This window comes from Oikopleura dioica, chromosome 2 (genome assembly GCF_907165135.1).
Source record: "Oikopleura dioica chromosome 2, OKI2018_I68_1.0, whole genome shotgun sequence".
Taxonomy (NCBI): Eukaryota; Metazoa; Chordata; class Appendicularia; order Copelata; family Oikopleuridae; genus Oikopleura; species Oikopleura dioica.
This window is the reverse complement of record NC_137292.1, coordinates 13,353,613-13,366,560: the sequence shown is the minus strand read 5'-3', so window position 1 is coordinate 13,366,560 and position 12,948 is coordinate 13,353,613. Positions and strand designations below refer to the sequence as shown.

At 40.0% G+C, this 12,948-nt stretch overlaps 5 protein-coding genes and 1 long non-coding RNA gene across 6 annotated transcripts; 5 read left to right on the top strand and 1 right to left on the bottom strand.

Annotated features, from left to right (window-relative positions):
• Positions 1-737: 737 nt before the first annotated feature.
• On the bottom strand, positions 738-1,570 carry LOC145699882 (uncharacterized). Its single transcript, XR_014134103.1, has 3 exons — positions 1,448-1,570; positions 953-1,009; positions 738-810 (listed from the first exon to the last, which is right to left on the bottom strand). It is a non-coding gene; the product is annotated as an uncharacterized LOC145699882 (long non-coding RNA).
• Positions 1,571-3,588: 2,018 nt separating this feature from the next.
• On the top strand, positions 3,589-5,143 carry LOC145698381 (uncharacterized). Its single transcript, XM_081775581.1, has 3 exons — positions 3,589-3,823; positions 4,663-4,861; positions 4,912-5,143. Exons 1-3 carry the CDS (start codon positions 3,589-3,591, stop codon positions 5,141-5,143), a joined length of 666 nt encoding a protein of 221 aa, XP_081631707.1.
• Positions 5,144-5,328: 185 nt separating this feature from the next.
• Positions 5,329-6,810, top strand: LOC145699079 (uncharacterized). Its single transcript, XM_081776327.1, has 5 exons — positions 5,329-5,847; positions 5,916-6,110; positions 6,150-6,273; positions 6,317-6,706; positions 6,752-6,810. The coding sequence occupies exons 1-4, from the start codon at positions 5,422-5,424 to the stop codon at positions 6,532-6,534; spliced, it is 963 nt and encodes a 320-aa protein (XP_081632453.1). The 5' UTR covers positions 5,329-5,421; the 3' UTR covers positions 6,535-6,706; positions 6,752-6,810.
• A 1,559-nt stretch (positions 6,811-8,369) lies between these two features.
• Positions 8,370-9,774, top strand: LOC145698380 (uncharacterized). The gene is made up of 6 exons (XM_081775580.1): positions 8,370-8,607; positions 8,649-8,812; positions 8,861-8,932; positions 8,979-9,098; positions 9,137-9,667; positions 9,712-9,774. The coding sequence occupies exons 1-6, from the start codon at positions 8,565-8,567 to the stop codon at positions 9,772-9,774; spliced, it is 993 nt and encodes a 330-aa protein (XP_081631706.1). The 5' UTR covers positions 8,370-8,564.
• Positions 9,775-9,848: 74 nt separating this feature from the next.
• Positions 9,849-11,888, top strand: LOC145697997 (uncharacterized). Its single transcript, XM_081775202.1, has 8 exons — positions 9,849-10,088; positions 10,132-10,402; positions 10,446-10,790; positions 10,831-11,015; positions 11,058-11,275; positions 11,320-11,470; positions 11,510-11,586; positions 11,631-11,888. Exons 1-8 carry the CDS (start codon positions 9,942-9,944, stop codon positions 11,722-11,724), a joined length of 1,488 nt encoding a protein of 495 aa, XP_081631328.1. The 5' UTR covers positions 9,849-9,941; the 3' UTR covers positions 11,725-11,888.
• LOC145698379 (uncharacterized) lies at positions 11,888-12,552 on the top strand. The gene is made up of 4 exons (XM_081775579.1): positions 11,888-12,016; positions 12,058-12,228; positions 12,271-12,380; positions 12,418-12,552. The coding sequence occupies exons 1-4, from the start codon at positions 11,888-11,890 to the stop codon at positions 12,497-12,499; spliced, it is 492 nt and encodes a 163-aa protein (XP_081631705.1). The 3' UTR covers positions 12,500-12,552.
• The last annotated feature ends 396 nt before the right edge of the window (positions 12,553-12,948 follow it).

The window sequence follows — 12,948 nt, the reverse complement described above, 5'->3', positions numbered from 1 at the left end:
CCTTTTCGTCTTTTCAATTTTTGACTTGCGCTCTTCTCGCTTATTGAAATCCTTCGTCGCCAAAATCGAGCACAATGCAAGCTGATCCAAGACCTCTCAGAAGGATCATCATCAAACAATAAAATAATCATCGGTTAATGCATTTTTTATTAGTAACTAACCACCAGGACAATAGACCAGGTTCTCAACGACAATTGCCGCTTTTACAGCTTTCATAAAATTCTGACGCGGGACAACAGCTTTCCTTATAAAGCGAATAAGTGATAGGTCCATCTAAAATTTAATTTATTCATTTTATTTATCGTAAATTTAAGAAACGAAATCTCATCTTTTACTCATCAAGCTAGAGCAGTTGTTGTTGGAAAAGATGAATAAGCTCTTGTCATTTTTTATCTCTAAATAGACATCTCTATATTGTACATAATTGTATGTATAACGAATAGTGATAGACATCGATTCTCTTGTGAAAATTATTCTAAAAGCCTTATCACTATTCGTAAAATAAATATAACACCATTATTAGAGTGAATCAGCATGTAAAATTATCTTATAAAGCAAGAAATATTCTCATTGAGAATCGGACCAATATTTAATCCATGTTTTGGAATCATTAGGACCTTAATTGCACCTAAACAAGTTATATCTTGAAAGGAGAATCCTCAGTCTCTTCTTATTAGAATCATTTTTTCCCGAAGTAAGAGCAATTAGCGGGTAATTGGCAAAAGCTTTTAGGCGGTAGATGATCCGGCTTAACTGCAGTTCACATTCTCCTGCGTTCTGGAAGCTGGCTGTCCTCGATTTTTGTATTTTCTGGTCGCTCGCTGGGGTTATCAACCTCAATTTCAAGACAACAAAATTGCCAAATATAATTGACCTCGATTCTTGCGCCACGAAAATCAACGACCCAGACGCCGAGTCAATAGGATCGATTAGAATCGCAAATTTTTCTAACCCATTCTCAATAATCGCGTTTTCTTATCGGCCAGTACTCGTTATGCTTGGCCACCTTCTGAACATATTTTTTAGTTACACGAGCTGAGCTCATCAAGGCTGAAAATTGGCGATTTTCGATTATGGAAATCCGACAAATTCTCATGGACATTTGATCTTCTGCCTTTTTAGCATTAGCGATAAGTAGCCCGTGAAAATCGTACTGTAAATATCCCGCTACCGTAAAAACGCTTTTATGAGAAAAGCTAAAGCTATCTCAAGAATTTCATGCGAAAGATAGCAAAAAGAAAATAGAGGCCAGTATTTTCACGAAACGGATCATTAAAATGCTCAAAATTATCATACAAGTGGCAATATACGGAAATCCCCAAGCCATTGAGGTCAATAATGCTAATTTCTCGCCTTTGGCGGTAGCTATATTCGTCAATGAGCTCATCCTCCAATTGACCGAGAATAATCATCATATGAGCGTTTCAAATTCTCAATAGCAACTTACCTGCGCACCCTGCTTTTCTCTGGAAGATACGAGCTGTCTATTACAGGGAAAGTACGGCAAATCCTTGTAGATCCACGCTATAGACGGGGGAATACTCGGCCCGATCCTCATTGCTCTATCTCCGCACTAGTCCGCATTATCTAATCTGAGCCAATTCAAAACCTATCAAGCGCCATCTCAAGACTTCCTCAAGCATCCTCACCAGACTCCAGCTTGTTCAAAATTCAACAGCTTAAATTCACGTCAAACTTTGACGGTCAAAGCCTTATTCAGTTCTATATAAAAATTTGCGTCAAAGCCGGTCAATTAGGGTAATAAGTTGAGAAATGCATAGATTCTCAAACGAGCTCGTTTTTTGATCTTCCAAGTGCGCCATTTGATGATTCAGCGAATATATATTTTATTTTTAATCAATAATTCACACCTCGTATACTGTAAATATGCTGTTATACAGAGTTTACTGCAGTTCCGTTGCTACCAAATCTGCCGGAAACACTAACGATTTCACAATTACAAAAGTTCAGCATCATAAAATCTAACAGCTTTTCCAGAGAACACTAAATTTTTGAAGAACAACTGGAAAATCTGAAGATCCTAGTTTTACTCATACAAGGAAATTTTCTTCCCAGCTATTCTCATCGTCTTCTAGCCGTCCTAGAATAATCAATATGGGATTTTCGCCATCACGAGGTTTACAGAAGATGCTTATTTGAATTGCCGCCCCTAAATGTCAGTCTCGTCGTTTATACAATCGTTTACGAATCGGACTTTCCAAAAACGGAACAAGAATTCGGTACGTCTCGTTTCCTTTCATGGTCAGATCTTCTCATAATAAATGAATAAGTGGAAAAAATACAAAGGAACGTGTGTTTCGTCAAATTCGCGTATTTTACGTCATCCTATACCGCCGTATGTCCGAACATAGACGCAAAGCATATGGTTGAGTATATGCTAAGAGGAAGAATAAATAACTTATTCAAAATAAGAATGAAAGAATAAATAATGGTTCAGTTTAATAAAAAGCCTATTCAGCGAAACATTCATGCTCCTCAATGAGGAGTCCTCATTCTAGGTTTTGGTGAATCACCGACATCTTGCTCCCGGCTGAACTAGTAATGCATTACCAAGGGTAAAGAAAACGGGGATGAGTGGCTCAAACACTCGAGTACGAGCTGAGCAATTTCCGCGTGAAAACCCACATGATTTTTCCGTGTACTTTTGGTGTGCGTAATTTCGTCGGTAGGGCACATTTCGTCACGAGTGCACTACTAATATTTGACCTCGGCAAATTTTTCATCGAACTATATCATTACACATTTGTGAGAAATTGAGAATGGCTCAATCGAACTGTTATCCCTTTTGTCTTTTTCTTTGGTCAAGTTCTATTTAAAATCTTAACCATCGTAATTTGTCAAAAGTTCAATAAAATGACTCAAATTGGGCCAAATAATAGCTCTTTTGTCGGAAGAAATGCTCAATTAAGCCGTCTGATTCATCTGAAAGACCATTCTGCAAACTGATTCGAGTGCTTTACCTGAACAATTTCGTGAATAAGAAAAGACATGCCGGCCTTGGTGATCGTCTCAAGGACAATTTAGAATTCTAGTCATCAAAACACCCATTTGTCCTTGTTTTTGAGCGATTACAGAAGTTCAAAGGGCAAACGACAGAGCTTTTCTATAGAAGTCATTATTTAAAATTGATGGATGATCATTTCACAACCCATATCATCATCAACTCCAACCAGGAAACCTTTTGAAGCTATTTGCCCAGGACGCCACAAACAAAACTAACCGGCCGAAAATTAAACATAACAGGTGATCGATCGCCAAATTACACCAGGTCAGTAACGCTAAACGAGGACACCTTTCGACCTCATCATATTAATCACCGCAGCCGCTTTGAACTACCCGATCCGCCGCTGCTGCCAGATGAGGCACCCTGCCTCAGATAGCAATCACTCCCTGGCTGCGCGCTTGGGACAACGCCGCGCTGTCATGCTCCGCCGCGGCTCTCTGACGCCATCCCGCGTAAACGCGCCCGACTATATAATCGCCGCGCTGAGGACAGAGTGCATTCAACTTTCTTCCATTTATACAGTTAGATTTTACCTTCTGTTCCGCTACAGAACCAGAGTCAAAATGAACGCCACCGAATCCGTCAACACCACCTCCCAATTCAACTTCCCCGCTGTCTCGCAGACAACTGAAAAAACCTCATCAACTCAGCTGTCTCCCGAAGCCAAAGAGAAAAAACGAAGACTGCGACGAGCCATCAAAGCCTGTATGCTCCGACATGGTTTCCAACCCGAACCAGTTGCTCCTAAAATCACGCTCTGCTTGCCGTCAAAATTCACCGCCAAATCGAAGTTTTGTGGTAGAAAAAATCTCAAATCCCTGAGTCTCAAAATTGGAGCATGAAAAATGCCGAGCAAAAGAAAACACCTGTAAATATGTAAAAGAACCAGCAACAATTCTTCAATAGAAAATACGAAACAAAACGAAAACCGCTGCGAAGCTGCCAAAACTGAAAGTTTAAACCTCTGTACATTTTCTGACTTCTTTTCCTAAATGTGCCCTTAGAACAACCATTGACAAATAAAACTGACAAAGTTTCAACTCTTCGTTGTTTTTATGCAAAGCATCAGCAATCATCTGCCACGGAAGCATTTTGTTGAAGGTTGTGATTTACTGATTTTTGAATGATTTTTGCGCTTATGTCTCACACCGGAAATTGGCATCCGGTCAATATGCGCCGCAAATTAGGCTAGAGAAAAGACGATCTCGCTGAGAGGAAATCAGGAATTATCTCCGCTTGAGCCATCCGCGCTATATCCTTCTTATGTCATTCCATCTTCTCACTGTATTTGCGTTCGAGTTCAGATTCGCCACGGCATCTGAATGACAAAAAGAAGATGTTCCATTATTGCACGAGTGTTGAATTGAGTTACTTCTATTCAAACCAGCAGGTGGAACTTCCGGAGGAGAGTTGGATCCACACACCTTCTCCCAAGGCCCATCTTTCTTCTGATTCGGTAAACAAAGATAATTTATAACGCTCAGACTTGGACTTTTCTGACTTTTACTTCGCTGGCGAACTTGAGGAGCTCAAGAGAGGAGGTTAAGAGATGCTGGCCGAAGATTAAAATGTCAAAGTTTGAAATCCGTCTGTCACGAGAATCTTTTTTACTGCTTCATGCTTAACCAGTGTTAAAGTAATCAATTGCAATTTTGAGAGAGAGAGAGAAATGAAGCTGAATTTCTGGCTCCTTTCTCTTGGAGAAGCTAGGCAGAGATTAACGGAGAAGATCCGCAAGGAAATCGAATCTAACTATGGCTGGGAGGATCTTCCCGGGATGAGCCCTAGCTACGACACAGACAAAGATTACGGCGATTTACCCGGAAGCGACTCGAGGTAAGCCACTTGACGAAAGAATATAGATTCTTTTTTTCTTTCTTCTTTAGCACTATTTTTGTTTATGACGACCTCCCTGACATGATGTACATGGACCCCTCTGAAGGTCTCTTTGATGAAACAATCAACGTCCCGAATTCCAAACATGACGAGTTTGAGTCGCTAGACGATGCCTCCAGAAGACCTCGGCAACTTCAGGAGAGAATTATCGAGCCTGAAATTGAATGGCGTGATTATCAGAATTCCCAGGCGTGTTATTGTGATGTTTTCATCCTTTTTTGAGACTCAAGAGGTTCTTTTTTGATAAATATTCTACACAAGTACCTAATCATATACATCTATATTATATGTTACATTCTCCTGAAAATATAAATAGATCTATCGATATCTGAAATAGCATCTATAAGGCATTCCATGGTAATTATGAAGCATCAGATGAGTATTACAATCCGGACGATTACTCAGACAATACAGGAAATAGTTTTGTAGGAATAACAACACTAAGCGTTGCCTATAAAAGATATGATTCGAGACTATCATCAGCGAGTTATGACTACAAAATGGATTACGAGCCCATCGATCTCGACTACAGACGAATTCCGAAAGTTCCTCCAGTGGAGCCACATCTTGCCGAACTAGAATCTCACCAAATGGCAGCGCACAAGACGGAAGTGATAATGGAATTTGTGACTAGATCTCCTGGGGAAGACAAAATCTTGAAGATGAAGCTTCCTATCGAATTCAACAACGAGCATCATACTCTAAGGAAGGTCTTCTTTAATTCAAGTTTTATTAAAAACTCTTACAATATTTTGAAAATCCGAGAAAGCTGGGAATTCGCTCCCGAGCCTTCGGAATTCGAAGATCTTGATCCACAATTATTGGAAAGCGACTACTACCAGGGAAACCAAATGATCGGTGGAGTTGTCGTTGATACATTTTTGATCGCGTTCGCTTCTGCTCCTGACGGAAAATACACGCTTACAGTGAGTCAAGTTCAAAAATAAATCGTTGAATAGGCTCATCAGTCAGACTAATCAGTCTTCTAATTAAGCTGTCGACCGATGACTTCCCGACAGTGGAAAAGATCTTCAATGTCAGAACGGTCGAGCCAGAAACTTTAGTTTGTGACTGCGAGAAAAAACTTGACAAGGAAGAAACATCTGACCTACCGAGCGACTTAGATCCTCTGCATCACTCAAATGGCTATATTTTGCCTTTTACGGGCTCCTTTGAAGATGACGCAGAAGTTAGTTATTTTCAACTCACCAAATATACTATTTTCAAGGCAATTCTTACCAACCACATGACAGAGCACAATTTTGCTCCAATTACAGCTGCGGAAGCGGAGATTCTAGCAAAAAGAATTCGGGAAAAAGCTCTCAGAACATCGGAAAATGGTGGAAATATTGGTAGATATTCATACTTTGAATTGAGAATCTTTATTTTTGTTAGAATGTGTTGTATCAGAGGAAAGTATCGTGTCAAACAGGTTCCTTTTATCTGCTTCAACAGACTTTCTTCATGTGGCGTGCTTTGATGTTTGTGCTCTTAGTGAACCATACAAGGAGTCGGGCAATTATTTTCAGGCGTTTTATATAGTCCTCAAATCTCTATCGGCTATTAGCTGTTGTGAAAGTACCCCTATCGAAAGACCATCGGAAACTCTATGAACTTCAGCCTCTGCCACTTGCGCGAAGAATCTGACAGTTGCTTTTTAAAAATTTTGAGCCAATTCGATGCATGTGATCGTTTCTACCATCAAAGCTGCTCCTGCGGCGACGAGCAAACGATAACAATTCTTTCTGGCAGGACTTTTGGTACTACACTTGGGATCGATTATCTGTAAGTAAAAAAAACCATTTTCATAAATTAAAATGAACGGATCAGGGACGAAGCTGTCGGAAAATATACTCTACTGACTTTATGTAATAAATGCTAATTAACCGTATCTTATGTGCGTTTGTTTATAATCACTCTCGAATGCAGTTCACCGTCAGATCCATGTCGTCTTTGGGGCAAATGAATCCCTAAATATACTTCAATCGACAGTCAGAGTAATGAAAATTCAAATCAGACAAACGCCTTTTCGCAGAGAATAGAAAATGAAATGGGAAAATGCGCGTTTCTGGTACTTTCTTATCGTTGAAAACTTTTCATAAAAACGACTTCAGAATATTACCTGTCGGTTGAGTACGCAAGAAGTCGTTAATATCAAAGAAGGTATTTCTGTGTAAATTCACACGGAGCAGAAAGCATTTTTTAGCTAAATTTACTACTGATATGTGGCAGGTAATGATGTTTCTTGAAAGAGTTTTCGTATAGCTGACGATGGTCAATTCGGTACTCATTGTTGATTTCAATCAATAAAGAACTCTCAAAAAGTAATCGTCTTTGCCGCATGCATTATCGCGAAATTCTGTGGTCAATGCATGAACGGAGCCGAGTTTGAGCAAATTACGGACTCCGGCACTGATTCAAACTACCTTGGTCCCCGCGCAAGTACAGTCACTCGCCGGTCAACTCTTCTCTCTTCCACTTTTGGCAGTAGATTTAAATTTCCCGAGCAAACTCAGGACAAGGGTTTTTAAATTCCATTTTTAACCATCTTTGTGTCAAGATAGAACCCTTCCAACGACCTCCCCAAAATTATAAAACTGAACCATCTAAGAGCCGCTCATTAATAATTTTTCTGACAAATGCACATGAACACATTTATAATACAAAGGCTTCTTGATCATTGTTTGTCCTATGTAAAATTGAATGTGAAAATAACGCTCCAATCAGATGCATCTCGAATGCAATAAAAAACAGGCGATTCACTTGTCTTATTAGAATTTCTGCAGGACATGGACAACGAAAATGCGATCGACCATCTCGCAAAAAGCAGAGACAAGCTCAGCGAAAGCATGACCAAGTATTCCATAGGTAAATTATCAAGCAATGATTGCAATTAACCAGCTTATAAGTTATAACAAATATATTTTAGACAGCGAACCTGTTGTGTTTGACTTCTCAAACTCACAGCTTGAGAGATATGAAACAGTATCGCTGCTTTTTCTTGGAATACCAGCTCTGGTTCTTTCTTTCTCGCTGTTTATTTCTGCTTTTCGTGTTGGAGACATGCTAATTTGGTACTTTCGGGAGGTGAAGGTAACTTTATTGAAATATTTTCAACGAAAGAATTAAAACGTAGGAATACATATTCGAAGCAACGAGCGTTCAAAGCACTACGAAGATCGATAAATCCATCAGTTTTTGATAAAGTCAACTCATTCGGTCACAATAAATTTCAATCGTGAATTCGTTTTGGTCATTTGATCTCCTGCGCATTCTCGATCAAGTTGATTTTCAAAACGCTTTTTTGATAATTTCTCACCTTCCAAAAACGACCCACTTCTTCGTTCTATAAATAGCATTGCAGCGCTGTTTCCAAAGTTTTCTTTCATTTTTTCTGCATTCGAAAAAAAACAGAGAGCTTGAGAAGAAGAAATCGAAAAATCATGAGTGTATCTCGTTGACTCACCTTTCGACTGATCTTTCAAGAAAAGTTTGAAAACAAGAACATCTTGTGACAGGAACTCACCCATCAGAACTCATCATTGTAAAAAAATAGAGAAAAATACGCTTCTAGAACCAGATTTGATAATCTGAAATCATCAACGGTAGGAAAATCAACTGATTTTCAACTGCACTTGCAGTCATGAATGAAGACAGCAAAGATAATCTATATGATCAATTTATGGGTGAGTTCAATAATGTTTCTTGTCAGGATGGCTTGTTTTAGCGAAAGCAAAGACGGCTGCCAGAGAAAAACGGTTGTACGAAGCGATGGAGTACCTAAAAACAGCGCAACGATTCAGAAAAACGGACAAGGTTGCACGACGAATTGAGGGTCTTCAAAAAATAATCGAGAAAGATGAGAACAGCTCTGAAGAAGAAAGTGAAGAAGTAATGAAACCATACTTTTGTTAGTTTTAATAAAAATTATTATACAAGGAAGTCTACGTCAAAGAAGAGGTCGTGGTGAAGGAGGAGCCTGAATCGATGCCGCCAACTCCAGAACATCAGGTAATTTTATGCTGGTTATATGAATTTTCCAACAAAAACACTGTAGTCGCCGTGGGCTACTAACGTTCGAATTTCAAAGCAGATCTTGGAACGAATCCTTCTCAACCCTAAATCATTCATTCAAATCAACGATGACAGCTCCCCAGAACACTGCCAGTATTTGAAGGTAAGGAGCCAAGTTCGTTTTTCGTTATAGCTTTCAAGATTTTTGAACCGACTGATTACTCCCTTTTCCCTGGTGGCAGACAGTTCCGGACGAAGATACCGATAGGCAACGAGGTCAAGCTGATCTACTCCTACACACCTGGCTCTTATGAAAAGTACCTGGACATGAGTACGGCGACCAACGTGATAAAAACTCCTTCTGCTCGACAAAATGATCAACCTTCATCGGAGCCAAGGACACCGCCACCATCATCACCACTTCCACAATCACCGATATCATCTGAGCCAGAACCCGAAACAAGACCTCCATCGCCGCCGTCACCAGCATCACCACAAGATGAGCCAAAAGCCAAAACCGGAGATCAACTGCCTGAAGTGTTCCTTCTTTACGACAACAGCACTGGACAAACTATACATGCTGTTAAAGGTGCGGATGGCAAATTCGAACCTATTGGACAGAGCAAAGGGAAGATTATCAACGTCTCCGACGGTCAATCTTCTGGCTCAATCATGACCGGAAACAAAAGCCCGAGCCAGGAAAATGAAAACAGCACCGAAGAGCAGGAAGGGGTAATAATAAGTTCCTATTCCTTGACTAATGATGAATCTTATAGGAGGCTGACTGTAAAAATAAAAATACATTGAAAAGAAAGGCTGAACCGATAAGGAATGGTTGAATGAAAGACGTGGGCAAAAAAGGGAAAACATATCTGAGACTTTATTATTTGAACGATTCAGTTTGGCAAATTTGCTCTGCAGAAGCGAACCTGTTAAAATTCGGGTGTGAGGGGAAACAAGTCACAAAATAAAACCATTGAAAAGAGAAAGCACCAAGCGGCCCAAGATGAACGACACGAAGACGATCAATGTCGCCAAGATAAACCGGGAAAGTGGCAAAACTTCATTCATTCACTTCATGAATGCGGCTCAATTTGCGAAGAAAATCGACTTCCTAAAATCGGCTATTCGACATTTCACAAATGCATACAAGGTAACTTTGATAGCAAGTAGAAAAAAGTGTGAGTTAACTTCAGACCGTCGAATTTCTCCGATCTCGGCCAGGCATTATCGAAAAAATCTCCATCTCAAAGTCGCTCAGCAACTGCTACAATCGGCTTGGAGAGCTGTACTACAATTTGGCGAAAGAAGAGAATCTTCCTTGCGATGCCGCCCATGACGTTGAAGCTATGTTCACCAAACTCAAGCTCGAGAAGGGCGCTGTTTCTAGCTACGAGCAAGCTATGGTCAATTTTGTCGAGGCGGTTAGATACGGAGCATTGAGTTGCGATTTTGCAGATTCTATCGGTAAGAATTCATTGCAAGACATGCCTGACTGAAATGTTTAAAGAAACGGACCTTGAAAAGGAAAATGACAAGAAAATTGCTGTTTGCATTAATGCCCTCGAACAAATAAAGGAAATTTCCAGATCCGACTACGACTTTAGCTTCAAAGAAATTGCCCTACCCTATTTGTCCGCAGGATTGCTTCTTCTCCCAAATCATCTTCAAGTGAAGGCAGTGAGCTTGATGGAAGTCTGTGAGCAGCTCAACTACGAAGGGCTGAAGTACAAGGATTACCTTCGAGAAATTCGTGCGACGCCGTATGAAAACATCGAGAACGTACGAACTTGGTTTCAGGACAAAACGAGGCTGGAGATGTTATTTCTCAAGGAAATCGAGTCTCTCTTACCACGTAAGGCACATTTCACTTTCAAGTCTCCATGAATTTGTAGATGTCAACAAAGAGGTTCTATCGGAGGAAAAGAAGGATGAGCTCAACGAAATGCTCTTGGAGCTTGAAGACAACCTCTCTCGAACAGCAGGCCTCCAAAACTTATACCAAGCAAGGGAACTGATGAGCAGAGCCATCAAAAATAGAAGACGTCAAGCAGGTGTTATTGACGCGTTGGACCTAATGGTACAATTTTAACTAATATCACCATTCTAATTATTCTTTCAGAAAAGAGGATATGACCAGACTATCGACATCGACCAGAAAGCAAGATGCGTTATTGCCGCTGAGATGGCGTACGTCTACGTCGAATTTGATGAGCGACCGCACGCTAAAATCAAAGCCAAGGAGTACTACAAGGAGTGCATGCGTCTGGCTCTCGAAAATGGCTACACCAAGGAATTCTACTGGTTGAAGAGAGCTAGAGAATATCTCGCTAAAGTCGCGTAAGACTTTAACAATCTTTATTATCGTTTTAAAAATATTTTAGCGCGGAGATGACTCATTTTGGAGTTACATTCAAGCCATCCAAAAAGGGTGCCGAAGTTATTGAGAGATTCAAAAAAGAGGACTTCAGCAGCAAGCCCCCAGCGAAATTCCTCAATTACTTGGCTAGAAATCACCCTCCGAAGAGAGGCACAGTAAGTACTCGTAAAAATTACCTTGGTTAACATTCTCAGATGCCCAAAGTTACAGGAACCGCCGAAAACATCAAGGACTGCCTTACAAAAGCGACGCGATTGTATCATCCGGACAGGTAGACAATCTTTTTCTTAACAAAACATAAATTTCCTCAATAAGAAACTCAAAATACGATGACGATTGGAAGGCTCTCTGTGAGCAAATTTCTATGGTCGCGAACAACTTGTACTCCGGATCCGTGAAGGGCATCTAAGAAAGCGTTTCCTTCAATAATGCCAAAAAATTCAAACACCTCTGCCAATTGAAAAACCCTCAACAAAATTTTGCTAAGAGTCTCCTGAACATATTCACTCTTCTTCTAGAATTTTTGTTTTATTCCGCTGTCCGAGACAACTGCTAAAATAAACTAACAGAAAATGAAAACTTCTCTTTTTGCTATCTTTGTAAGTTTGCATTTGTTTGAATGCCGGTATATAAGTGAGATAGAGAGAGGCGAACCAGATTTTTATGTTGATGCTCCGGAAAATATTTTGGAAATAGAGGAGGTAACAAATTTTCATTAATTCGTATCTCAAACTAACCAAAGCTTCCCGACGATGATCAGAAGCAGGAAGATTTGAGTCCTGATCAGGCTCAAAATCCCGTGGCCAGATATCCACTAAGACGACGAAAACCTGTTTATATGCCAGTATACCGACGGCCTAACGCCCCTCCAATCTACAGTATTCCTTACGACAGTGGCTACGGCTTCCACACTGTACGAATCTTTGATTTTATAGAACTACTAACAATTTTTAAGTACTCTCAATATTGGACCGACCACCCGACACGATTAATTTCTGGGATAATTTCTTTCTTCGTTATGTTCTACTTGATAGTGCTCATGATAACTTGCTGTATTTGGACAACGTGAGCTTATAAAATTGACCGAATTATTCATTTTTAGCAATAACGATGCCATTCATTACCAGCGACTTCAAGAAAATCAAGCTGAACGCGAACGACTAATCAAAAACGCGTCTATTTGAATACCACTGCATTAATTATACAAAATAGACACTCTGGCCTATTTTCATTACTGACTATTTTTTGAGCTTTTTTGTTATTCTTCTTTGTTTTCATTGAAAATATATTTTCTCCATCTCAATTCACTTCCGCTCAAGTAAGGAAATAAAATGGCGGATGTAGAATCTGATCAGATTCATACCTCGAGAAAATGGGTTTTTACTACGACCAAGGATTTTACTACAACGGTTTTTACTACGACCAGGCCGCCCAGTCCACTCTCTACAAGCCTTCTGATGGCTTCTACTATCAGCAAGAGCAGAATGGCTTCTACTACGATGGGTTCTACTACCAAAACGACAAGACCAAGAAGGCTTTAGATAACGGCGTCAAGGATGGTTTCTATTACAACGGTTTCTACTACGACGGTTTCTATTACGATAAGAGCCAGAAACAGGTACTTCTATCAGCT